The 25,635-nt window shown below is 43.6% G+C and overlaps 3 protein-coding genes across 5 annotated transcripts; 1 reads left to right on the top strand and 2 right to left on the bottom strand.

Moving 5' to 3' along the window:
- Positions 1-143: 143 nt before the first annotated feature.
- Positions 144-20,129, bottom strand: LOC131266033 (multidrug resistance-associated protein 1). 3 transcript variants are annotated; one of them, XM_058268374.1, is made up of 16 exons: positions 20,024-20,129; positions 15,855-15,987; positions 15,274-15,576; positions 14,047-15,207; positions 13,828-13,965; positions 12,789-12,935; positions 12,234-12,318; positions 11,323-12,151; positions 11,105-11,237; positions 10,818-11,025; positions 10,020-10,240; positions 3,566-3,783; positions 2,769-3,490; positions 2,523-2,689; positions 2,275-2,462; positions 144-232 (listed from the first exon to the last, which is right to left on the bottom strand). In XM_058268374.1, the coding sequence occupies exons 2-16, from the start codon at positions 15,894-15,896 to the stop codon at positions 220-222; spliced, it is 4,575 nt and encodes a 1,524-aa protein (XP_058124357.1). In that variant the 5' UTR covers positions 15,897-15,987; positions 20,024-20,129; the 3' UTR covers positions 144-219. The 3 variants fall into 3 exon arrangements, with proteins under 3 accessions (XP_058124357.1, XP_058124355.1, XP_058124356.1); XM_058268372.1 differs by lacking the exon at positions 10,020-10,240 and adding an exon at positions 9,131-9,351; XM_058268373.1 differs by lacking the exons at positions 144-232; positions 10,020-10,240 and adding an exon at positions 9,131-9,351 and having other exon boundaries at positions 1,447-2,462.
- On the top strand, positions 16,208-22,500 carry LOC131266034 (PIH1 domain-containing protein 1). The gene is made up of 4 exons (XM_058268375.1): positions 16,208-16,342; positions 16,413-16,512; positions 21,319-22,046; positions 22,118-22,500. Exons 1-4 carry the CDS (start codon positions 16,274-16,276, stop codon positions 22,346-22,348), a joined length of 1,128 nt encoding a protein of 375 aa, XP_058124358.1. The 5' UTR covers positions 16,208-16,273; the 3' UTR covers positions 22,349-22,500.
- Positions 22,413-24,225, bottom strand: LOC131266035 (magnesium transporter NIPA2). Its single transcript, XM_058268376.1, has 2 exons — positions 23,686-24,225; positions 22,413-23,474 (listed from the first exon to the last, which is right to left on the bottom strand). The coding sequence occupies exons 1-2, from the start codon at positions 23,927-23,929 to the stop codon at positions 22,603-22,605; spliced, it is 1,116 nt and encodes a 371-aa protein (XP_058124359.1). The 5' UTR covers positions 23,930-24,225; the 3' UTR covers positions 22,413-22,602.
- Between the last annotated feature and the right edge of the window lie 1,410 nt (positions 24,226-25,635).

The following is a 25,635-nucleotide window of genomic DNA, read 5'->3' as shown; positions in this document are numbered from 1 at the left end:
ATTAAATAAAACGTTAAATAAGCTTAAATAAATAACAACATTAGTTTCGTTAACGATACTAGTAGCAAAGTATATCACTCCAATTTTAAAACAATCTAAATAATATCAAAACTAATAACAACAAAAGGCTAACGTAAGAAAGGTCCCTTAACCAGTCTTTCTATCAAAATGGTACCGAGATGCGGGTACCATGTTTGTCCGTACCGGAAATTGCCCAAGTTAGTGCCATTTGCTGAAAATGGAAAAAAGTAATTAATACGAAATAAAAATAGGAATAGAAAAATTGAGATAAAGTTGTGAAAACAAAACGTAACAAGAGTTAATACCTTTGGAATGAACCTTCAATACTGACCTTTAGCTTTAGTTGATGGTCACATTGAAATCTGTCGTGCAAGGAACAACGCAAAACAATGTTGTACTCGCAACATAATTAAGCTTACCGGATGAATTTGTGAGAAAATGAACAACATTACCTGATTCGGTTGAACACGATTGTGATCTCTGTTAGCCCAATATGCGTCATTTACAATAACATGTTCAGATTCTTTATTCATGGTTTTCCTTAAAAAATCGTTCTATCGAACTAACGGATTTAATGCATTTTACCCCAATGGACTTGGTTATCGCAATCAAATGAATAGGATTAGTTTAGGCTTTATTTTTTGTCCATTTGTCCGAAAGATGTGAGTTCTTATTTTCTCACCTCTACACAGAAAGGCACTTTCGAGAGAAACTAAATTGTATCAAAAGATATCGTAAATGAAGTAAGTTATGTCTGTCGTTTGTTTTTGTTAGTGCAAATTAAATTTTTAATAAATTTTGTAAAAAAAAGGAATTTGCAGTCTGACGGTAGTTACGATTATCTGTTACTTTAATGAACACATTTACTGCCGTGACACACCAAACGTTTCATCTACACAGAAAACATATAAAATTGAGTTAAATAACGATGGTTCCGTGTCAGGAGGGGTTTTCCTTTAGATTTGTACTCATTTTCTACGTCAACCCAGCGGCTCGTGTAAATTGCACCGAAATCCGCCTAGCTGGAAGGGAACAACATCCCTCCCGCTCGATGTGCGGAACATAATCTCTGTTAATATTTGAATCGCCTAGCGGGCTGCTTGTTGCGGGTGATTGCTATTGCTATTGCCTCATAAGTTTCAATAGTGCACTATTATTTCCCTGCCAAAACGAGTAGGTAACTCTCAGTAGGCTTATGCGGTAAATGCGTCCGGTTTCCGGCGATGTGAGGTTTTATAGTAACGTTTTTTTCGTTCCTAAAGTGTTAACGAGACTTATAGTCTACCAAGGCAGAATCAAGAGATCTGCGATCAATTTTAAGAATACCGAAATCTCGTTTTAACGTTCCACAATACGTTTGGCCGACAAACAGTGGACCTATACCTTTTGTTTCAACGTTCACGTGACAATGACACAACGATACGCTTGAGCCAGACGTGCCAGATACAGTTGCTCATTAAGTTTTATTCGCCATTTACGCTAAAAGTATACTCTTGAATATATCTTTTACGCAGAAGAACCGTCTCTTCTATGCTTGTGATGTGTGTATAAGGAGTGTATGTATTTAAACCTGTATCGGAAATACTGCGAGTTCTTTAATTAACCTTTTACAATTTGTAAGTACATGAGACATGACCATGTGGTGATTTTTGTTTGTTAATTTTAAAGGAATTGATCGACTCAACATAGATGTCGTAAGTATCGAAGAAGGCTTAGAGTTAACCCATATAAGTAAACGTGTTTACTAGATGATATTAAGTAAATGAAAAATTGCCCTTACTTCTAGGCAGGAAACTGTTTCATGCAGTGAGAGTTGTATATTCAAAAGACTGAATATCGCTAGCGTGAACCTCTCCATGGCAGGCGAGCAAATGTGCCGGATAAAAATTAAGAAAAAACACACGTCAAACAACACGAGGATAATTATCAAAAGAAAAAGGAGCACCATCATGCAGAGGGTTGATTTAGCCGCTCTTGGTGCTGTTGCGTAACGATTAAACTAAGATAATAAACAAAACCAAAGGGAAAAGGCAGGAAGAAAAGTTAACTTAAACGTCCCCAGTTAAAGCTCAACGGAGCGAGCTTAAGACCTCTTATGAACGAATTGTCGTCACATCACGTTACATGAGCATTACGAAGAACGAAGAGGGGAACACATTAAAACAAAGAGAACGAGAAAACAAACTCAAAATATGATACTGGCGGTTAGGGTAGCGAGATATAAGCGAGAAACAGCATAGCAATAATAATTACACCAATCCGGCGTCCTTCGCCATGCTGTAGAAGGCGGACGTTTTCGACTGCAGCAGCTCGCCCGGTGCGGCAAACTCCACGATCTGACCCTTGTCGAGCACGATCACCTTGTCGGAGTCCATGATCGTGTTAAGTCGGTGGGCGATCGTTAGCACCGTGCAGTCGCTGAATTCCTTGCGAATCGTAGCCTAAAACAAACGGAGGAAAATGAAACCACTATGGCCGATTGCGTCATAGCTGAGCCTTACCTGAATTAGATCGTCAGTTTCCAGATCAACCGCGGCGGTGGCTTCGTCCAAGATGAGTACCTTCGTCTTACGCAGGAGAGCACGGGCAAGGCAGATCAGTTGCCGTTGGCCGACAGAAAGATTCTCTCCACCTTCGGTTACCTCATGGTTGATGCCTGCCGTTAGACCTATTTCAGAAAGCGGTTAAATTGCAAATTAATATATTAGTTCCCTTTCGCTAGGGTATTTTCTATTTATCATACGAACCTTTCACGAACGCCTTCAAATGAGCATGCTCCAGTGCCTTCCAGATGTCGTCGTCCGAGTGTGCGTTGAACGGGTCGAGATTGATGCGAAGCGTGCCCGAGAACAGCACCGGATCCTGCGGAATGATCGTCAACCGCGAGCGGAGTGCGTGCAACCCGAGCTTGGAGATGTCATGCCCATCGATGCTGATCGACCCTCCGGCCGACTCGATGATGCGGAACAACGCAAGCGTCAGGCTGGATTTGCCCGCGCCGGTACGTCCCACGATGCCCACCTTCTCGCCACCATTCACGGTGAACGAAATGCCACGCAGCACCAAGTCGAGACCCTCACGGTAGCGCACCTGAAAGTCGCGGAACTCCACCTGTCCATGTTCGGGCCAGTCGCGGGGCAGCGTACTGTTTGGCAATTCCCAGGCAGCTTCCTGCTTCGTCTCACCGTACTCCTTGATGCGCTCGACCGCAACAATGTTCGTCTCCACGTCGGACGTCATGCGCACGAGCCAGTTGAGCGTTTGTGTGATCTGCAGCGCGTACGACACGGACAACCCAACCAGTCCAGGGTTCATCGATTCGCGCCCGAGCACGGCGAACAGGGCAGCAAACAGGATGATCATGTTACCGACCATCTCAAGCCGCACGGCAAGCCAACGATTGGCAATAATGCTCGGACAGTAGCAGATCTGGTTCGAATCGACGCGTTCATCGGATTCCATGATGAATCTAGGAGGCGATGGTTAAACAAAGTGTCAACAATACAATCCGGCTTCTTCCACTCTTCGCAAACATTCCACCTACCTTTCCTGCACGTTGTACGCCCGAATCGTCTGCACGCCCTGGATGGTTTCGCCAAAGTGCGAATAGATGGGCGAACGGGACACCGACTCCAATCGTTTCAACTGCCGGGATGTGGCAACGTAGAAGCGCTGCACCGCGTAGTACAGAATTCCGATCGGGACGATCACGGCCGCAAAGACCGGCGTCGAAATGCAGATCACTACTAACGTGGCGACCACCTTCGATGGTTTCATTTAATGAGCGTAAAATATTTTTTCATGATTGGTTAGAAAGGAAAAAAAGATGAAAACGTTAGTAATTCCCGTCAGGTTTTGATTGAGATTTCTTCTAACTGTGGTTAGATTATTGCAACTTCTACTGCTTGCACAAACGGTTATCTTTTTCGTTCAAAACTACCGGCTACGAGAAAACTTTTACTACTTATTCTGACTAAGCTAAAGCGAACTTAACGGTTGTGCAATGGCAAAAATATTCTTTACTTTTACCGGTTTCGGCGAGAAACCAGCTGAGTAGTGGCATGCAATTATGAAACTAACGTCAAGCAAAAGCTTTGATTTTTCGTGTGAGAACAAACGCCCGCGCATAATCACTAGGACACGTATGAAATATTCGTCATTGTATAATTGATCCAATGTATAAACAGATTGATCAATGCAAGTTTGAAAACTGCACCGTTTTTAGAGATCTATTCGTTTTGATGTTGAGTAAAAAAAAGTACCAATCCACATTGGCACGCATTGAAAACCTACAGTTAATGTTAGATATAAGATGACTACAACAAGTGAAGCAAATTTGTGAAAGGATGAAGATACGAATAGCTTTGTTTTAATCATCTCAAAATTTCTCGAAAGAACAAACAACCAAGGGAAGACATGTTTTTACACACAGTAAGAAAATAGAGATACAACAGAAAAATTGTGTAAATAACATACATATTTTAAAAAAACGTTTCAACAAACATAAAAAAAGGTTGAACAGGTTTTAAAGTACTTTAATTAGTATATGGATATAAGAGGGTCGATAGAAAAAAGATCGAACAATTATGACCATAGTTTCACAACTAATAATGACATTTAATGAAAAGCGCGGTTCATGAAGAGCAAACATAAAAAGATAAAACAATCATGAAGAAAGGCTCTGCTAGCCACACATTAGTAATGTGCGAAGAAATGTAAAGAAGGGAGGAAAATAAGAGAAAACCGAAGCAGAGAAAGAGAGCCCACAGTGGCGATACCAACGTTACCTCGAAGAAGCAATAGTTTAGCTCACTGACAGTAATGGGGAGCGTGTTATCCAGCACATCGACATCCTTTGAGAACCGCCCCAGTACGCGCCCGGTGGGGGTGATGTCGAAAAAGGCAAGCGGAAGCCGCAGAACGGCCTGCAGTAGAGTCATGTGCAGCCGCCTCGCGGCACGCCAGGTGCCGAGTTGGGGCGACAAGTCGCAAAAGAATGAAAGGATCGCTAGAAACATAAACCATAAACAAGTGGCGTGAGGAAGTGATGCAGATGATGGTGGGATGTTTATTCCTGAGATGAATCTACATTTTGTGCTGAGCAGGACCAAGAAAAACCAAATTCAATGTGCTTTTATCGAACGTAAAATGGCGGTGGGTTAAATTGGGTGTTAATATTATCTTCTTTTTTTTTTATTAGCATGCGTTCACTGATCAAAGTGTGAAAGAACTTCTCTGTTTTCGGTAGAATATAACACCGTTTTCTTAAATAAAAAAAACGCCACTTGATGATGAAAAAAGGACCCCGAAGTTAGTGCTTCTTGGAAATGAGATATTAAATAAAATAAGATAATAAAAAGTGTAAGCAACACAACGAAAAAATACAGCAACATATTCAGACGTGCCTAAGGGAATGATTTGGAAGAGACAATGCAATGGGAAGCGGACGTCGCGCTGCGATCAAGAATTCGAGAATAGTCAAAGTTACCTCGAAAACACAATAGGTTAGCACACTGATCTTGGCGTAGAGTGTGTTATCCACCACATCGACATCCTTCGAGAACCGCCCCAAGATGCGCCCGATGGGGGTGATGTCGAAAAATGCTGCCGGGAGCCGCAGAACGGCCCGCAGCAGTTGGTAATGCATGCGACGTGCGGCACGAAGGGTGCCGAGCATGGCCACCAAATCGTAAACCCCCGACATGATTGCTGGAAACGCGAAACCATGAGTCATGGAACCCAATGAAGAGCGAACGGTTGGAGATGAAGACCGCGGAACCACATAACAATTGTTTTACATATTTGTGTATACATGTTTGTGCGTGTGTGTGAGTTTTTGTGTTACGAAACCAGGATCGCGCAGACACGAGTGTAATTTTACCACACTTATAAGGATCCTTAATCTGTTGCAACTTAAACGAACGGGAAAGCTATTCTACTGCTCTAAAGTTGGCAACTATCGAACGGAAAGAGGACCACCGTCTGCTGCTCCCTGTCCCGAACCATGCATGGTACCACACCACACGTGTGCTCCACACGTACCTCAATGGCACAAATGACCCAATCGCATAGAAGCTCCGGTAGTTTGGTGTCCAGTACGTCCACGTCTTTGGAGAACCGATGTAGTATGCGCCCGATTGGCGTGGTATCGAAAAAATCCATAGGAATGTGCAGCACGTTCGAGAGCAGTAGCTCGTGGACACGAACGGCGGCAGCCCAGCATCCGAGAAATAGCGTTACGTCGAAGGCAACACGAGCTATTCCTGAAAGGACAATTTCACAATTTGGTTTTCGCTATTTAATGCCAATTCTTTTCGCCAATTTGATATACTTGATTCGATGAGTGATGGTTAAATTTACACATTTTTCCTTTCAATTTTTCCAGAAGAAAGGAGAAAGGAATTATTGTCCATCAATAAATGATTATTTACAGGCATGATTGTGTGTTCTTGATTTGTTTCTGTACTGTTTTGTCCCCTTGACAAATAGGTCTTACTCAAGTAAGAACTTACTTCTACGATGATCTCTACACGTTGCATGATTAACAATTATTCAAGGAAAATATTCGATAATTGTTTTTGAGAAACACAAAACAAGCTGGCACCAAGGAGACTATTGCATAAAAAGTTAAAAAAATATTAGAGTTACTAACAAAGGAGCAGCAGATGATAAATCGTTTGTATAGCATAAAATTTTATGTTTTATGCTTCCTACTCTAACGATTATTTTTATTTTATATATCACATTGAGATAACTTCAAAATTTCACGGCCAAACAAAGATTAGACAAACTGCTACTCAACAAACAATAAATGAAAATCATGCAGTAACTTTCATCGACAAACACTCGTATCTGATATTAATTATCAATATAATTCCATATACGCTTCCCTCCATTGTAAGAAGATATTTAACACGCGATATTTGTCCAGTTGCGTGGATTTTTTAGAGAACAAGTGCATTAATGGAACATTTCTAGCCTATACGACCGGAGGAAGCGAGAAGGTTAGAAAATATCCAATGGCATCGGAAAGGGAGCTAGATTCTAGGATATAACTATCGAAACTCAGCAAACAAACGAAAAACTATCATTCTCGACAGCACAACATTACAAAGTCTCACTCCAATGCTTCCAAACAAAGCACGGGATCCAATGTTACAATCGTAGAAGGTATTAATAAAAGTGTACGTAATAAGAAAAGCTAAAAGTAAAAGCCGCACACAACACATACCCTGAGCACCGTCGGAATAAAGTTTTTAATGTTCATCGGCAGGCTGTAATCGAGGGTATTGATGTCGTTGGAGAAGCGTGCGATGATACGGCCCCTCGGTGTGGTATCGAAAAAGGTCATACCACTCCGCAGGACGCCCGCGAGGAGCACCCGGTGGAGGACGCGTGTCGCGCGGATCGAGCCCACCACCAGCACTAGCACGCTAAGATACAAACTAAGTACTGAACCGGATGGAAGAATAGAAGAAAAACCCGGTCAACGAAACGAAAGTAAAACTTGGGAATGGGGACAATGTGCGGGGAGGCTTAATGAAAGAAAAAGGGAGGACATGAAAGTGAGATTTTGAATATACGCGTTAGGAAGATCGCGTTGTGAAATCGACCTGTTGGAAGACTTGTTGTTTCTCCCAGCCGTATGGTAATGTTATTACAATACGCGAAAGTAGCTACGTAAGATTAGCCAATTTCTACCGTATTAATTTTGCTGCACAGCTCCACATTAGACATGACATTTCATCCATTCATTCTGTTGTGTTATTTGCCACGGGTAGGATTAATCCCAAGAGCACCAAACCGCTTAGTAAAAAAAAAAGCTGGGTGATGTGTTTATGTTGTTTTAATTGTTTCATGTGAAAATGTGTGTAGTAAATGTAAAGCGCACGTGTGTAGTGTGTTAGGGGTCGGTGGTGGTTTTTGTTGGAAACTACAACGCATGGCGTAACAGAATAAAAAAATAACTTTATGTGTACATGTTACGCAATAGGATGAAACAAAACAAACAACAGCTACGAAGGGCTACGGGAGTCAGTTTGAAGGTGAGCAATAAAAAAAACGGAATGAATACCCCGAACAGACAGGCACTCCAGGCGCGCAGGGTCGACGGGAGTTCGGAGTCCACGGTTTCTACGTCCTGGCTGAACCGGTTCAACACCCGACCGACGGGCGTGACATCGAAAAAGGATGACAACGGGGCCCGGATGACGCGTCGAAGTAGCGTCTTGTGTAGCGCCTTCGACGCCTCCAGTGCACCGATGTAAAGGAACAGCGTCGCCAGCAAGGTGGACAATACTTCAAGTCGAAGAGGGAGGGAGAAAGAGACCGCCGAAACATGGAGCAAGTTTATCGACACCAACCAGCACATCACGCGTGATAACAGACCAGGCGAAAGGAGAAGAAAAAAACAATAAGCAAAACAGGTATAAAAACACAACTTAATTGTAACACATGACAATAGTAAGTGAAAAATAAACAGAAAAGGTGTCGGACAAGATCCAACGGGGTGGTAGGGTCGAGACGTAAGGAAACGGGTGAACGATGCACCCAGTTATGCTGAGTTAAGACACGCGGTTTAAACATAAAATATGATACACAATTAGACAAACAACGGTAAATAGAGAAGAAGAAAGTTGAAGAAGACAAGAGAAGTTATAAACAAACTTATTTCATAAACGCACAACAGAGACATGCAGAGGAAGAAAGTTGATCATGCAGTAGAGAACGACACATCACAAACGCAATCAACGAAGACAAACGGAAACAGGTAAAGAGACCGAATTCTGACTATAAAACATTGTAGAAGAAGGTAATGTTGCCACAATTTTGCTACCATTTGAAGTAGAAGAATATTTTTGCCATCCTGATTTTGAATATCAACTAGTGTGCACTAACTGCATCAACCCATGACTGAGCTAGGTATGAGACCATCTCACACTACAAGTTCCTACCGTACTTTAATGCTTCAGCTAAATCGAAAAAAAGATAAAAACCACACAAGCTACATGCACTTTTGATGCACTAACAATTGATAAAAACGAACAGCTACAAAAAAAAGGTCGCAAAAGAAAATCAAAACGGTTCCCCAAAGTCAAGAGGCAGTTACCCCGAACAACATCATCAGGCAGGAGCGCAGAACCTGCGGCAGCGTGTTGTCGAGCACGTCGACATCCTTCGAGAAACGGTTCAACACTCGCCCGAGCGGGGTCGTGTCGAACATCTCCATTGGCCAGCGCAGGACGTACCGTAGCAGCAGCACGTGCATCTCCCTGGCTGCGACCAGCGCACCCAGCGCAAACGATAGCGAACAGGCGAAACTGGCCATCACTGGCGTGGAAGGTGGCGCGGTTCGGTGGTGGAGGGGGGGTTTTTTGGTTTGTTGAATTGCAGATTGAAATTCGACCGAACACGATGTGTATGGCGAATGTGAGAAAAACAAAAAGAAACACAAATATAACAATCAGAACAAATGGTTTACCGTGACAAACATAAACCAAAGGGTGGTGGCTAGTTGTCTTGATAAAGATATTAACAAGGAGAAACTAGGAGAAGAATCAGGAGGGATAATCGGAGAGCATTGAAGTAATAGTTGATAGGAATTGTGCATGCATGTTATTCGAAGGGCGACAGCAGCTTGTGGAGTTAAAATTAGTTGAAGTAAAAAAATAAGGAGTGCGTAACGAGGAAAATCATAAAAACTAATAGCAAAAAGCAGAACGGTACAGTAAAAGTGTCGTAGGAAAATGGTGGCTATTCATTCGCTAGCAGCATTCGTTTCGCTGGTTCGTACGTTTCTTATGTCCGGAAATTAGTTGATTTTAGTTTTCATTCAGATCAGTTTGCGATTTCTTAAATTTGGTATACTTTATCGACAGTGAGAAAAACAATTATTTATCTTTGAATTACTTTAACAGAAAAGGCATTCAAGTTGATAGTTTCTAATCACATAAATTCTATTCCCCTCTCGTGTATGTGGTGTGTGTGTGTATCATTACCGAAAAGAACTGCGCTATAAAGGAGCGAACCAGCTGCGGCAACGTGTTGTCCACGGTGTCGACGTCCTTGGAGAAGCGGTTGAGGACACGCCCGAGAGGGGTGGTGTCGAATAATGACATTGGCCACCGGAGCACGTACGTGAGTAGCAGCTCGTGCATCGCCTTGGCCGCGTACAGTGCGCCGAGGGCGAACGTTAGCGATGAGATAAAGTTTGCCACCACTGGATAGATAGAGGGTAGGTTAATAGGGACAGCCGCGGGTAGTGCGGGAGGAAAAGTAAAAAAAAACAATAAAAATAAAACTTACGGGGAACAAAACTATACAGAAATAGTAGTGTGTTAGAATAGAATGGATGTTAGTTGAAGATGGACTATGTAGCGTGAGCCATGCAGAATGTTAAACAGATGTTGTGCGAAGGTTAAATAATTTGTAAAGAGAAAGATGTTTTAGTAAAAGAAAAAGTGATTTAGAGATAGAAATAAACATAAGAACAGAACAGAACCAAAGCATTGGACTAGAAAAGTTTGTAACAGGATAGAAATCATGCCTAATGTGTATCATCATTGAATATTGGTGCCTGGGGTTCAGCATCGATTTAGAAATATGTTCCGAAACACTGTATTATTCTTCGAACGACCAAAGTATCGAACAAAATCTGTTTTCATATTTATCAATATGTGTATGTACGTGTGTATGTGTTTAGACGAAATATGTGTGGTGTAGAGGGCCAACCCGAATTGGGTGGGATGAATCTGGAACAATTTAATGAATTCTTTTATACGTTGAGCATTTCCTACCTTGACCAGCACCGAATGCACCGTACACGCCGAGATACATGTCCCGAACGCTGGTATCATTCTCAGCCGAATCATCCGTGGACCAACGCGACAACCATAGGTTTGAGCCGATCGAGAATCCCTGGAATATCATGTTCAGTATCACCGTCGCGACCGACAGCGTAAGCCCGATGCTTTTGAGGTAATGCTTGTACACATCCCATTTTACCTGCAATCCGATTAGTTTGATTAGGGAAGGGGTATACTCGCCATGTACTGTTAGCTCGGAAAGAAGGATTGATAATTACGCTTCCTGTTTCGGACTTTTCCGTTTCGATGAGTTTCGTTTTTGGTACATCCGGGGCCTTTTCCGAAGTTCGGCGACGCAAACTTGAGCTACTGTCCGTGGTGGAGTTCTGACGTGAGATGTCCTTAATGGAACTGCACAAAATAGCCAAATAATAAATTTGACAATTAATATTGAATTTTCTGCTGCTAAAAAAATGCTTAAAGGACATCTACTCACCCCGTTTCGGAGGTGCTTTCGCTGCGTGATCGTCTGCTGTTGGTGCGCTTGAGTTGATTAAGTAGTTCCTCACCACCAACACTGTTTTCCAGCTGTTGTTTGATCTCGGACAGGTCCTCCTCTTCCTCGTTCACCTCCTGCAGGTGCTGGATGAGGAATTCGGCAAACGCACCCTTTCGATCCATCAACTCCTGGTAGGTGCCACTCTCCGAGATCTCGCCCTCGCGCAGCACGAAGATCTTGTCCGTGTTCGGCAGGTAGGTGATACCGTGGGTCACTAGCACGCGCGTCTTGTTCGCCAACAGACCGCCGTTCGAGCCGATAACCTGCTCAAAGATGTGTTTGCCAACGTGCGAATCGACCGCGCTGAGTGGGTCATCCAGGAAGTACACATCCGCATCGTTGTACACGGCCCGAGCCAGCGAAACGCGTTGCTTCTGACCACCGGACAGATTAATACCCTTCTCACCGATCTCTGTCATATCGCCACCGGGCAGCATCTCGATATCCGGCTTCAGGGCGCAGGCTTCGATGACACGGTTATACCTACGCTGGTCCATCGGTTTGCCGAACAGGATGTTATCCTTCAGGGTGGCATTCTGGATCCATGCCTGCTGGCTCACGTACGCGATACGTCCGAGTGTGTTTACGCGTCCGGAAATTCGATCCATCTCACCGAGGAACGCCGACAGCAGGGAGCTCTTGCCCGAACCGACGGTTCCTACCACGGCCACAATCTGATTCTTCTCGACGCGCACGTTGATATTCTTGAGCGTGGTTTCTTCGCCGCCCCACGAGAACACTCCATTCTCGATCAACAGGGGAGAAGCTAAAGCGAGACATACGAAACATGAAGTTATTTAAGACATAGAAACATTTTTCATGGAGCTTCGCAAATACTGAATACTTACATTCCTTTTCGTCATGCTGTACGTTGTCCGGATCAAGTTCTTCCTGATTCAGGAATTTGTTAATACGTTTCACAGAAACACTCGTCTATTTGGGACAGAAAATTGGAAAGACCTCGGTTGAATCTTTATTTCACCATATTAAACACAACACACAAATGAAGAGTTATTCTCACACATAAGCCGCAATATATTGGATTGAACGAGCTTTGTTCAATGAAAATAGAATTTGTTTAAGTTAAATTTCATTGAACGCAGTATACAAAACTCAATTTTGAATGCGAATTTTATGCGATTATCTCATTTCATAAATTAAATTGCAGCTTACAAGTGAGTTTTCATGCAAACAGCGGATTAACAGTGGCGTAATTTTAACATGCAATCACAAATATCTAACTACAAATGTGTTTTGCCGTTTGTTGTATTAATTGATTCATGCATTATACATTTTTGAAATTGTCTCTATAACACCAATCTAGCACAAATAGGTGCAGCAGGAATTTGTAAGAAAAAGTGATGAATTTATTTTTATTCATGTTTTTGATTGACTTTACTTACTTGCACCATATTAGAGATGAGCATGGGCAACATTGACAGAGGAAATCGTAGAATGTTGAAAAGCGATAGTGAAACGAAAGCGGTGCTTGCATTCAGTACGTTTTTCTCATCCACCAGCACGTAGGTGGCAAAAGTGACTAACGACACCTTTTGTTTGTGTTTTGTTATTGTTTGGTGGTCAGTGAGGTTTTGGTTTTGATGTTGTGTCCAAAAGATCACGGTGATGAAGTTGGGATCATTTTGGGGTGGGTTAACACGTTATCGAAGGGAAACGTAGGTGGGTAAGAGTAGTGATCATATTATGTTGTTGGTCAGTTGGTTTGTGTTATACGCATGAAAAGAGATAAATAAAAAGAGAATAAAATCAAATGGAGAAATGGAACGAAAACTAAAGAAATAAATAAAAACGTTGATGAAAGTGACACTTTGGTGTAGAACGACATCGATTTAGCTGCGCTGCCACAAACACTGTGCCCACGGTAAAAGTTAACAACAATGACTTTCAACACGATTGAGGCACACCATTGCGGAAGAAGAGGTTGCAATTAGAAGATCAAACGTGGAGTAGATATGTTGAAAAGATTTGCCTTTCCAAAATAGCCATCGAGAGCAGTGTAAGTTCATTAGAAACAAACTACGGAAGCACAGGGGAAAACACGCCTCTCTACAGAACAGTACACCGACAAAACCGGAGATTTGTTGGTTGGTTGATCGGTTGGTGACCAAATTGACAGGGTTACCTGTATGATATAAACGATTAGCACAGGCAGCATCACGAGCGGCATGCGCAGAATATCGAACAGGGTGATGCACACGAATGCTTTCACCGGTGTCAGGTTGTGCGAGTCATCGGAAAGGACGTACGTTGCGAAGGAAATTATTGAAACCTTGGAAGAATGGTTTTGGTACAACAAGGAAGGGCACACGTTCAGTTTAAGATTTTTCAAAAGATCATTTCACCAACGCAAGGATAAATGATTATTTTAAAGTGCCAACCGGGCCGGGCTGATTATGCTAACAATATTTAGTGATACATTACCAAGAACGGAGCACAGGACCAGATGAATGATGTTCCAGCATTAAGATAAGCGGCTTGCTTAAGTACTTTGACTTCTTTATCACGAATTTTAAGAATCTGCTGTTCAAAACTAGGCTCCCAGGCATAAAGTTTCAGTACCTGCATGAATAATGAAAAGTATAAAGAATATTGAAGTTACTTGCAATAAATATTAAGTTTTTTAGTAAGAGCGAAACTAACTTTAATTCCACTGAGCACCTCGTTCATAAGCTTCACTCGTTCGTCCTTATTTTTCATTTGTTTGATCTGGAGCGTTTTCATCATGTTCGCGATCACTCCGTTCACGGGAATGAGAATGATCATCACCGCCAGTCCAGCCAACACCGAAGGGCCCAACAGTTGCCACAGGAAGTACAGGGCAAGAGCAATCTGCAGCGGTGCACTCCACAGCATGTTAATGTACGTGGTCAGATCCATAAAGCGTTGAGCGTCGACGGCCATCAGATTCACAATCTCACCCACGGTCGATCCTTTGCGGGCACTGTTGGAAATAATCAGCGCCTTTCTGTAGATGGCACTAATCAGTGCGGTACGAATGCGCAGACCGACGAAGAACATACGATTGAAGTACTGTCCCAGCAACAAAGTCTGCGTTCCGGCCACGACGAATAGCGTGATGGCGTAGAGTAGACCCTTCCACATTGGCTCATCGCTTCCTACGAATCCGATGATCAGCTTCAGTATCTGCGGCGAGGCGAACGTTAGCAAATCTTGACCGAGCTTCAGGAACGATCCGAATAGGAAGGTGCCTCCAAAAGTTTTAATCAAAGCCGGCAAAATCGAAGCGATAGATTTGGCCTTAGTCGTACGGAAATCCACTCGGGCCGAGTTTGCACCGAGCTTCTTGAACGTCACATCGTTGCTCGTGTCGCGTGCTTGATAAGTTTTTTCCAGTGTTTTGTTCCAGTTGGCGAGAAAAGCCGGCGAAACTTCCTTGGACGAGTCCTCGGGGCGCATGTTCCACAGGTCTTCCACCTCGAGCGGCTTCCGGAAGCCAACCCATGCAAGACGATCGAACCAACCGAAGAAGATTCGCGATGGGAAGCTGGCGGCCAGCTCGGGGCAGTCCTTCTTGGTTATTTCATACTTCGAAACTCGCGGAGCCTTGTCGACGAAAAAGTTTAACAGGAACAGAAGGCACGTGATTGCAAAGAAAATCATGAAACTAATAAACTGATATTCTTCCCACGCGTTAGGATTTTCGCGTGCATCGTGCTGACGTATTTCTGTGCGCACTCTCGGTATGCTGCAGATGGCCAACAGAAGCCAGAACAAGAACAACAATCCGGATGTGCGCATGCCATAGAGCTTATTAAGATACACTAGAGCGCTCGCAAATATCTGTGGAATGGCAAGATTCGATTTAGTACATAATATTTAGGAATTTCACCTGCCGAAGCAACTTACAAAAGTAGCTATTTTTATCGCCGGTGTGTAGTAGTACACCGGGTAGTTGGATCCATGGGATTCATCAGTCGTGAGGGCCTTCACAAGATCCACAACAGTCAAAACGACCAGCAAGCCGGTGAGGGAAAGCTTGGACATATTCACAAAACTCCATGGCACATCCTTGTTTAGGCTTTTTCGCAAGTAGTACAACTCCAGTATCGAAAACACCCACAGGAATGCGCATGGTGTCCACACTAGAACGGTCTGCTGGAAGCATGGCGTCAGGTCCGGATCATCCGTGTACCACGTAAGGTTTAAGTCCTGTTTTCACCGAGAAAAAAAGAAATATTATACGATGTAAACAAACCGGTTTCTGAGATCTTGCCGCATGAAGATGTGATTTTTGTCTCTTTCTCTCTTCCGTAGCATTCCAATGCTGGCGGAAGGTTCGACCTTCACAAAATTGAATCGATTTTTCTGAATTGTAACCAAGCATTCAGCCTAAAACTTCACTGCCCTCGTATAGAACATCCATTCATTGTTTTTTTTAAACCAATTTTGGCATTCTGAAATCTATTGCTTGCACATTAAAAACTTACCCAAAATTTAGAACCGCAGAAATCATCCATTGGATGCCCCATTTTTACTACTGCGACACTCAAATCTCGCAGCGAAGGTTTGACAGTTGCTCAACAAGTCGCAATCCTCCTTCTGCCGGTAGATTTGTTAAGTCTAAAAGAAAATAAATTAGGATTTAATCACACGAAAAATTCTAATGTATGCATGAAAAAAGGAAACACCAGTTCATCTTATTTTATACTTCAGGCGGTGATGATTTGCATTAATTCAAAATGGACGTGATGGAAAAAAATTGCCGGCTGTGTGAGTACCCGTGAGTTCCTTTTTCTAGAAAATGTTTGACGTTTCGTTAAGCAGTCAGTTGTCAAATATCGCTTGCCGCAGAAAGTTTGTTTTCATTCGCAAAGCAAGCATTTTTCAGTTAAATTACCGCAAAAACATGAATCGACCATCGAATACCCCGTTCCTCGATGGATCCGAACTAGAAAGGAGTTTAAGAATAGTGCAGGTATGCATGCGACAGTACAAATACGATGTAAATTACTGTTAAATCCTAACTCCCCCTTTCTGTGCACCAGAACGACGAGGAGGAGCAACTTGAAAACTTCTTCGCACCAGTAGCAGAACTTGCTGATGATATTAGCAGCGGGCGATCGAAAATCGTCAAACCATTGCCAGGTGAGTAAAGATGGCAGGAAATGCGATTAAGTCTCATTTATAGACAGTGTATTTCGCACCGTCGAACATGCACCTGTAGTAATCCATAGGTAGAACGAATAGGCTTATCGTCCGCATGTTTATTGTTCTGGATTGTTTTACAAAACACACAACAAATTGATAAAACATCTCCTTGGTGATAACTGGAGGCCACAACCATTGGGTACAAACGAATTCCGTTTGCTACTGCCAAAAATGTTGCCTCACACAGCTGTACATTTTGATAAGTATGATGCTGTTGTTGTTGAGACAATCTTTTAACAAAAAGAAAGATAAGAGGATCATGGCTTAAAAACGTGCAAACTTTTTTATTTTCATCCCAATTGTGAAATAGGTGTGAGCAAAGGATCGTGCTCTTTACGGTATGCACCTCATGCATATTGTTCGTTTATTTTCTGTAGTAGATTAAAACGTTTTTTTTTCTCACATTGCTCAAGTTGATTGATTGAATGGGAACAGGTCTAATTTTTGTCTATTTTCCTCGTGGGAAACGTGACTCACCGTAACAGCCTGGGGAATGATCATTGATATTCTCGTAAATATTCAAGCTTAAACTAGAAACTATCTGAAAAGGATGTACACGCATAAGACTGATTGTGACATGTCTTATCGCCGGTGATAGATAGTAGAAAACGGCAACACATTTCATCATATGGGACAAGAAAATGCAAGCATCGTATGTGGATCTGTGACAAACAAATACAAACTCTCGTCTAGCGCTGCGCTTAGTTTGCATTAGGGGGTACGCACCCTTTAGCTAGGTCAAATGCTTAACTGAAGGACTTGTACTGTTATCTTAAACCATTGCTTTGTGCTTAAACACACGCCAGCTTCCGATCTGACGCAGGCTGTTTTACTATTTATGTACGAACAGACTACGATAATCGTTACTTCGTCGTTCTCAGTGTATTGCAATAAAAATTACAATATTTACTTTTTATTGATGATACTGTTCCAATAACCTTTCATAAAATTGTAACCCGCTAGCATTACAACGTTCCTCGAGAACTGTTGATAACAGCCCAATTGCAGCTACTGTTGTAGCCACGCGCTGTAAAGAGACCCCATCAGTCAACCTGATAATGCCTTTGTGACGTTCTTATCACACCACAACGATTTTGCAGTACACAAAAGCACTAAAAGCGGTTTCTCGAAAATAGTTTCATGTTCAGAGCATGTGTAAGAACCACCTCTAAGCTAACAATAAAGCGCTTTGTCATGACCGGAAAACGGTCAGCAGCATCCGGTATCGTAAGGTGCACTTGGGCGGTAGTGGGTATTGCGGGTGAAAGAAAAACTAAACAAAATAGAAAAAAATCACATGCATGCACACAACGCTCCACGCGGCTTGATGCTCGCCGTTGGCGTTGCCGTTGCGTACCAATTCTGCCCAGTCATCTTTTCATCGCGATCATCGCTCTTTTTGACGCCCCACTCTTTTCCGTTTTGGAGGATCGCGGATTTGCCATGCTTCGATCCCACCAACAGTGGTCTCTTCGTTCAATTTGAATGTTTTTTTTATTACGGGCGTCTTTTTCCTGCCCATTCTAAGCGATCTAGCCGTAATCTTCTTCTACAACCAGTTTTCGTGTCTACGTTTGATCTTCCGCGAAACGTGCCATGAAGGTTTGCTCTCGTCGCTAATCAGCAGCGCTTGATCGCTGGAATGCTTCACCCCGGCGATGGATTTAAAGCACCTAATGAAGGGTGTCCTTGGGGGAGGAGGAAATGATAAAAAATCTGACTGTTTCTTCATGTGGCGCATCCGTGTGTCGCTAAAGTATGTGGTGCCTATCAACACCGGATGAATCGTCTGCGAAGTGGAATTCCGGATTACAGCATCCAAAAACAGACAAGAGGATGCTGTGGTTCTGGAAACACCTTTTGAAGCGGTGTGTCTGTGTACGTGTGTGTCCGTGGTTTTATGTAACCCGCGCACCTAACGTGGCCATTGACTTTGGTACACCGGGACACTATTCTCGCATCGCGCACGGCATTGTTCATGATCCGTCATACGTAAATTTAATAAATCACTTGTCCATAGGCTGCTCTTTCAGCAAACCCTCACTACCGAACATTTTCCGTCTGCCGCAAGCCAAATCTACGGAACAGAGTTCTTTTTTGTGTACACCAAATTAAGTGCTCACCTACCAAATACGGCGGGGGAAGGGTACTGATGGGTCACACATTTGGTACTGTGTGTAGTTCAGGTGTGGTAAAACCACGGTTCAACCACAAACATTCGCTTGGCGGGGCAGTACTGGTTAGACTGGATGTTTATTTTTCTTTCAGTTTTTTCTTGTAGCTTCACTGTTGGACCAAATTAGAGATGGGTTCGCTCGCGCACGGCGTTGGGGGGACCAAATATCAGAGAATCTTTAGGAATACATCGAGAGCTCGTCTGCAAACCTGTTCCAACGGGCGTATCTTCTAAACATTTTTGTTGCTTTTATTTCGAAGCACTATGCAAATGGCGATCGGGCAGAAACTATATATAATGCTGCCCATTAGGGATTGTATAGAAACGACATTTGAGACCGCAAGATATCGAAAAAACCGGAGGAGTGCTATTTTCAATGCTGTTTTCCTACGATTTCGCCATCACTTTTTTATCTCACATTAAACATTATGCAAATCAAATGATGCGCTCGCAGTTAAGATGGTCCCACTGGTAGAAGATCATACGGGAAGGAGGTTTAATAACGGACATGGAATCGAATGATTGGTAAACACGGTGGCGATTATTGTCGAACGAGCCATGTTAGTGGTCCGCCACGACTCACGATGGTGGGCAACAATTGCAATCTATTTCGATTAACGGTGGCGGGGACGTTTTACCTCCTCCATCCCGAGACGCGTTGCAAAGGCGCTTTCATTTGGATCATTTAAACCCATCATCATGTTTTCAATCACAATTAGATTTTTTGATCGAATACCATTCAATAACTCGGTGTCCGAGGTTGCACAACGTTGGAGCTTAGAAACGTAGAAACATTCCGTCCACAAACACGATTCGCCAAAGCCAGACACACAGCCACACGTGCACAGGTAAGGTTCCAACGTACAATCATCCTCGCAACCTTTCCGGACGATCGCATCTAAACCCCTTGCGTTGATTAAGTACTAACACGGGTGGCACACTTGCTAGTTTCAAATTGCGTCCGGTTACGTATGTCGAGGAACATGTGATATTTTTTTTAAATATCGAGATTTAAATCGAAACATTACACCAACCATACAACCTCACAATGGCACACACGTGTGGCTTCCAGAACACACGCACAATGGTTGAACGATAAGATGGAACCAAAAAAAAAACTGTCCGTCGAACGCTCCAATCGTTTGTAGGTTCGCGTTTGTCGATTGAAACTGAACTTGATTTCTGTTTGTTCAAATCGTTGCTTCAATCTTAGAAATCCGTGGTTCGTTGGAGGTAGATAACAGGGTGCACGATATGAAGACTACTACTTACAGCTGATGGAGATTCGAATCGGTCGAAAAATGCACAAAAAATAATGAAGCACACCCAGTGGCAGTGTCAGCGGGTCGCTTTCTCCCGGAGTGCGCTTTACCTCGCGATAACTGAGCTGTTCACCGCGCGGTGTTCCACAACGAACTGACGATGTAGCGGGTTCTTGGTTTGGTTTGCGCTCGTACTGCCCTGAGGACCTTCGCTCCGCAGTTAAAAGACCATTAGATCCGCGAACCGCGAATGCTTTCCAGCTGGCCACGAAGAAACACACACATTAACCAATGTGCTGGAAACACTTGTGTGTTTCAAATTTTTGTTTCGGTCGCGTGATAGATGGTTCTGTTTCCGTTCGGATTACTTCCCAGCCATCTACGATGGATTTAAGGAAAAAGTTTCTACTTTTTTATTTCACCCGTCTAAATGATGTCAACCGTGGGTGCCGGATTTTTCTGGAATTGGAGTGAAAGATAAATTATTACCGGTGTTTTTGACCGGTACAAATTATTTAATCGCGCGAATGAGACTGTATTCGTTTGAGCATATGCGGACCACAAGCATCCACAATACAACCCCAACACCCCATTGGACACCACTACAAAACAATGTGTCTAACCTCTCGTGTTACAGTCTCGGACCGACAACCTTGCCCTTCCGCTTTGGAGCCCCCCAACGAGGCCGCGTACTATACGGCTTCATTGATTGACTCTCGTTTCCCATTGGCCGAAGCTTATCTAATTCTCCGTCCCGCGGAATGACGAGACCGTGATCTTCGGCAGCTCGCGGTGTCTCTAATATTGTTGCACCGATTGATGGGGGGCCAACCACGCCGGATTATAGCGTCATCGTTGCAGACTTCGGAAAAGTGGTTACGCATAACGTCATAGACCGCTCCGAATGGTTGCCGACGGTTGTGGCGCGTTTTTCGCCAGTCATCATCGGGCGCTTTTGCGCACTGCCACCATCGAAATCGAAAGATTCAAACAGTCAGAATACAATAGCCCCATGCGTTCCGGAACATGTTCGTGCAGGTTTGTGATGGTGGGCGCTTCTTGAGCAAATGACCATTTTCCCAAGTTTGATTGATGGGTTCATTTGGTTATTTTAGGGACAAAAATGTCCAGTTCTTAATGGTTGGGTTGGTGGAAGGCTTATACATTACTTCCCCATCACACGTTCTTTAAATATTTTATTATTTAATTCATTAACGGCTTTTCGGCCCACAAGCTCCACCAGGAGTGACGTTCATATATCCTTAAACTGAAACTAATTAATTGCATCCGGTCGATTCGTTTTAGGTTTTTGTATCAAAGCCTTCAAACAGGGCACGGAGGAAAAGTTTTTCATCAATGTCTGCCACACGGACGGCATTCCGCCACCGCGCGACATCACGGAGGACGAGCTGATCCGAATTCTGAACGATGGTGAAATGAGCAACTTCCGCGTCCCGCTCAGCATTACGCATCCGCGGGAAACACTCGACAAGTCCAGCCAAGGTTGTCAGGTGTGCGATATCGCGATCAACAGCAAGTTTTTCCGCGAGATCGAGGCCGGCGGTTTGAAGTACGAGTTTCTCGTTACCGTCATATTCGACGGGATCGAGCACAAGTACGGCGTGACGCTGGATGAGCGCAACTTTCGCAAGCTCAAGAACAAAAAGTTCATCGATAAGCTGATTCCGCACAACATTCAGAACCGCGACGTAAAGCAGGTGATTGAGAGTTATCACAGGTTGGATCATCCGGAACCGCCGCTATCGCGATCGGCGAAACCAGTGAAGAAACCGTTGATCGAAGAAATCGATGCGGGCACGATGAAATCGGCCAAGAATGAAACCAACAGTACCCGGTCGTCCGTTGTGTCCGGTGCACCTCCGTCCTCCGTTGCCGAAGTCCCATACGTGCCGGATCCGACAAAGGTAGCGATTTCACAGGCAACCTCAAGGAAACCGGAGAGTAAACTATTCCGCGAACCGCCGGCAGGAAAGGCGCAGCGGCTCATCGGGGAATTCCACCTTCCGGAATGTGTAAGAAATGACCATTTTCACTTTGGTGTCAACTGCTATATTAAAATGTTTTATATCTTTTTGTGTTATAGAATTCCTCCAGTGAAATCACATTGGACGTTGGCGAAGATCGCATCTTCCTTGAGGCGCGCAAGAAAGGCTACCTGCTAGACGTGTTCGTCGACTACCGAATCGACGACGCTCAGGTTGAGGCGCACTTTGACACAACGACAAAGATCCTTCAGGTAACGATGCCACTGGTTGGGGCGAGTGAGAAAAGACCACTATTGAACCAACCGGCCGGACAGCCGATTTGTACATAAAACACTAATCACTCACCAACAATTCAATTGTAAGTTGAACCCCCGAAATTCCTTGTGCAATTGAGAAGAAAAAGAAGCTGAAATGTATTCCGGTTCTTTCCAGTTTCTACGCATTCGCATTGCATTACTAATAAACGTGTATTGTAACTCTATTTAAAAAAAATGTGTTAATTTTTGGTCGTTTTATAATTTAATGAAATTCAATTCTATTCACAAAGTGATGTTCGGTTGCTCGTCCGCCGTACCTGCTCTATCTACACGTTTAAATAATTTGTTCCGTACTGCGGTTTCAACGGTCCCCGTTCGTCATTTTCGTTCAGATAGTCCTCGTACGATCCACCACTGCTCTTGTGCGAGTGCAGCAGCTCCCGCTTGGGGCGCATAATTCCCTTTACATCGTTCAAACTGATATCCATCTCCCGGAACGCGTTCAGCAAGATCACGGCGACGATAACGACGAAGAATCCGCACAGATCGCCAATGATGTCTTCCGCACGCATGCGGCGCCACTCTTTGAACAGGATGGCCGAAGCCGTGATGACGAGCGTGGTAAAGATGACGTAGTAGATCGGCGTTACGATGCTGGTGTTGAAGATATCCAGCGCCTTGTTGAGGTAATTCACCTGTATGCCGACGAAAACGACCGTCACGATGATCAGGAAGTACGGGAGCCAGTTGCCAAAGTCGTTCGACTTGCCGGAAAGTGTGTCGCGCAGCGCAAGCCCAAGCGCCTTGCAGGACATCACCGTCAGGCTACCGATGGCTGAGCAGAGCAGAATGTACACGGCCACGTGCTTATGGCCATACCGGGGCCCAATGCAGCAACCGATGAAGAGCGAAAGGGAAAGAATCAGCACGACGTACGTGATGAAGGTGGGATCCTGCAGCATGTCCATGAGTAGATTCAGGTCGTCCACTTCTCCTTCCTTCGGCGAATGGATGACGATGATGGTGGAGCCGACCATGCACAGGAAGCAGCCGAGCTTACCGAGCAGGTTCAGACGCTCTTTGAGAAACTTCGAGGCCAACACCGCCGCAACGATCACGCTAAGCGCACCGAGCGGGGTTACGAGCGAGGCCGGTGCGAAGGCATAAGCGGCAAAATTGGCCGCCTCTCCAACACCCACTGTAGACGATAGCGAGCAAAAGAGGAAAAAAAACGATGTACAGTTTTGGTTCGTTCTGCTAATACAAGCGCTGCGGCTTATCAAAACCATAATCATTTGTCGGATTCAAGCACGTCTAATGGGATGAAAACGAGATTCTGTGACTCATTAGTGGTGGAAGCAACAAAAGTAAAAATACTAATAAACAAATCAACATTCCGCCGTACTTACTGCAGATAAGGCCTGCCCACCAAATCCAGTCCCGAAGGTAGCCAAACCCGCCGGCACTGGCACGCACCGAACCAACGCGCGATAACCGGAGAAGCCCAATTTTCTTGATGATAAAACTTGAACCAATGAAAATGCTGCTGGACAGAGCTAACGCCAGCCCGATGTAGAAATCACGCTCCATGTACAACACGTCCGGGCCTGGTGGGGCCTCCTGCTGTAGCGGACCTTGTCTGGACGACGACATTTTTTGACGCGGGTTCACCGTGAAGGCAAAGATCAATTTTGTAACCACCGACCAGGCTAATTGATTGATCAACAGTAGGGCGTCGGGTTTTCTTTTGCCACTACACTCAACGCTACCGACTATCACAATACGAAATGCATTTTCGGTAGGAAAATGCAAACCTTCAATACAGTTCAGAACAGCAACAGGAATTACCAGAGACTACCTCACAACTGCCCGTTATCGTCACAGCGCAATGACGACGAGAACCGTAAAAATGTTTTAATCTCTACGAGATGATTTCTTTTCTTTATTTTGTTTACGAGCTAATCAAAATGCCCGGTGAAAAACTACATCAAACGTCAAGTGGCCAGCTAACCCTGTTGGCTGCGCAGCGAAACTGAATTATTTTATCTTATTTATGAAACGGCTAAGGCTTTTATTATCTTTAAAAATATCCTGATAATGAATGAGTTTTAATGGTTTTTATTTCTGCTGTACCTATCTCAAATCGTATGTTTTAAAACAAAAATAAAATTAAAATGTTTTGTAGTTAACCCGAGTGAAAAAATACAACATTATAGTCCTAGCACCCCAAACCAAAGTGACTACTATCCAGGTGGGTTCATCTCGAACAAATCGCCTTGATTTTATTAGAAAAATAACGGAAATTTTTGACAATCGTTCCCTATTTTGTTTACGTATTCAATTCGTCAGTTATTGTTATTTTCAAAAATTGTTGTTATTTTAATAGTAAGGCACATGCTGTTTATATCGTGTTTAGTTTGCATGCCACCGTAGGAGACCAGTGTGCTCAGATGAACGCTGCTCAGAAGAAATTGTTGAAATGTACATGATAACAGATGTACAAAATGTCGTCCAAGTTTGTTTGTGAAGCGGTGGGACACGTGGCCGATTATTATAATCGTTTTTAAAATACATTTTACCTAATCAATTTTTTCAAAATCAAATCTGGCCTACCAGATTTATATTAAAAACAATTGGTGTTGTTGGATAATTCTTAATTTTTTTTTCAGAATTTAAACGCGTTCCTTTAACGAGCTCGGGTTGCGTTTCTTTCACTAGTGTAACATGAACTTTCATATCCATGATTGCATTTCCGGGTATGTTTTTTCACTTTTAACCTTCCTACCTAAAAGTCACCGCTTCCAGAAAAACATTGTTTGCTGTGAAATGGACGGATGGAATGTTAAAAAATCTCTTGTAACAGACATATGTCTATCTCTTTAAACCATCAAACTATATCGCGCATGGGTCAAATTAACCAATTTAAACACCTCGAAATTGCATGTGATTGAAACTAACTACCAATCTCCAGTGAGATTAAAGCACTCAAATCGCGTTGACTCAACAGATCAACATCCAGACTTTCGCTAAGGGCGGTTCATTTTTGCACTCATTCGATAATAACCCTTATCCTTTCACCGCACGTGTTAGTTTTCCGGGCTGCTGCATGATGTTACCGTTTCATGGCGAGGCTGTATGACAACTTTCATCTAACTATCACCTATCCTTGCATTCGCGTGCGGTACGCGTAACGTAGAAATTTGCATTGTGCGATGCATTAATTAATTGCCGTCCAGAGCATGAACACATGCGCCGCATCATTGTTGCCTATGCGCTTGCGCCTCCAGCCGCCTCGTGCATATCGATCCTGTTCCTCTATTAGTAGGCCGCTTATCACTTACGTAACCGACACATTCCAA

This window comes from Anopheles coustani, chromosome 2, assembly GCF_943734705.1.
Source record: "Anopheles coustani chromosome 2, idAnoCousDA_361_x.2, whole genome shotgun sequence".
Classification (NCBI taxonomy): Eukaryota; Metazoa; Arthropoda; class Insecta; order Diptera; family Culicidae; genus Anopheles; species Anopheles coustani.
The sequence above is the reverse complement of the archived record's forward strand: the minus strand, read 5'-3'. Positions and strand labels throughout refer to the sequence as shown.

What these genes read in the sequence shown, in the direction of transcription:
- LOC131266033 (XM_058268374.1), bottom strand. Translation starts at nt 15,896, where the DNA reads ATGGGGCATCCAATGGATGATTTCTGCGGTTCTAAATTTTGG. An exon ending in TCATCTCTAATATGGTGCAA is followed by an intron (nt 12,319 to 12,788) that starts GTAAGTAAAGTC and finishes TGTCCCAAATAG; the next exon opens with ACGAGTGTTTCTGTGAAACG. An exon ending in TTTGAAGGCGTTCGTGAAAG is followed by an intron (nt 2,690 to 2,768) that starts GTTCGTATGATA and finishes TTTCTGAAATAG; the next exon opens with GTCTAACGGCAGGCATCAAC.
- LOC131266034 (XM_058268375.1), top strand. Translation starts at nt 16,274, where the DNA reads ATGAATCGACCATCGAATACCCCGTTCCTCGATGGATCCGAACTAGAA. An exon ending in GGAGTTTAAGAATAGTGCAG is followed by an intron (nt 16,343 to 16,412) that starts GTATGCATGCGA and finishes TCTGTGCACCAG; the next exon opens with AACGACGAGGAGGAGCAACT. An exon ending in AATCGTCAAACCATTGCCAG is followed by an intron (nt 16,513 to 21,318) that starts GTGAGTAAAGAT and finishes GATTCGTTTTAG; the next exon opens with GTTTTTGTATCAAAGCCTTC.
- LOC131266035 (XM_058268376.1), bottom strand. Translation starts at nt 23,929, where the DNA reads ATGTCGTCGTCCAGACAAGGTCCGCTACAGCAGGAGGCCCCACCAGGC. An exon ending in GTGGGCAGGCCTTATCTGCA is followed by an intron (nt 23,475 to 23,685) that starts GTAAGTACGGCG and finishes TATCGTCTACAG; the next exon opens with TGGGTGTTGGAGAGGCGGCC.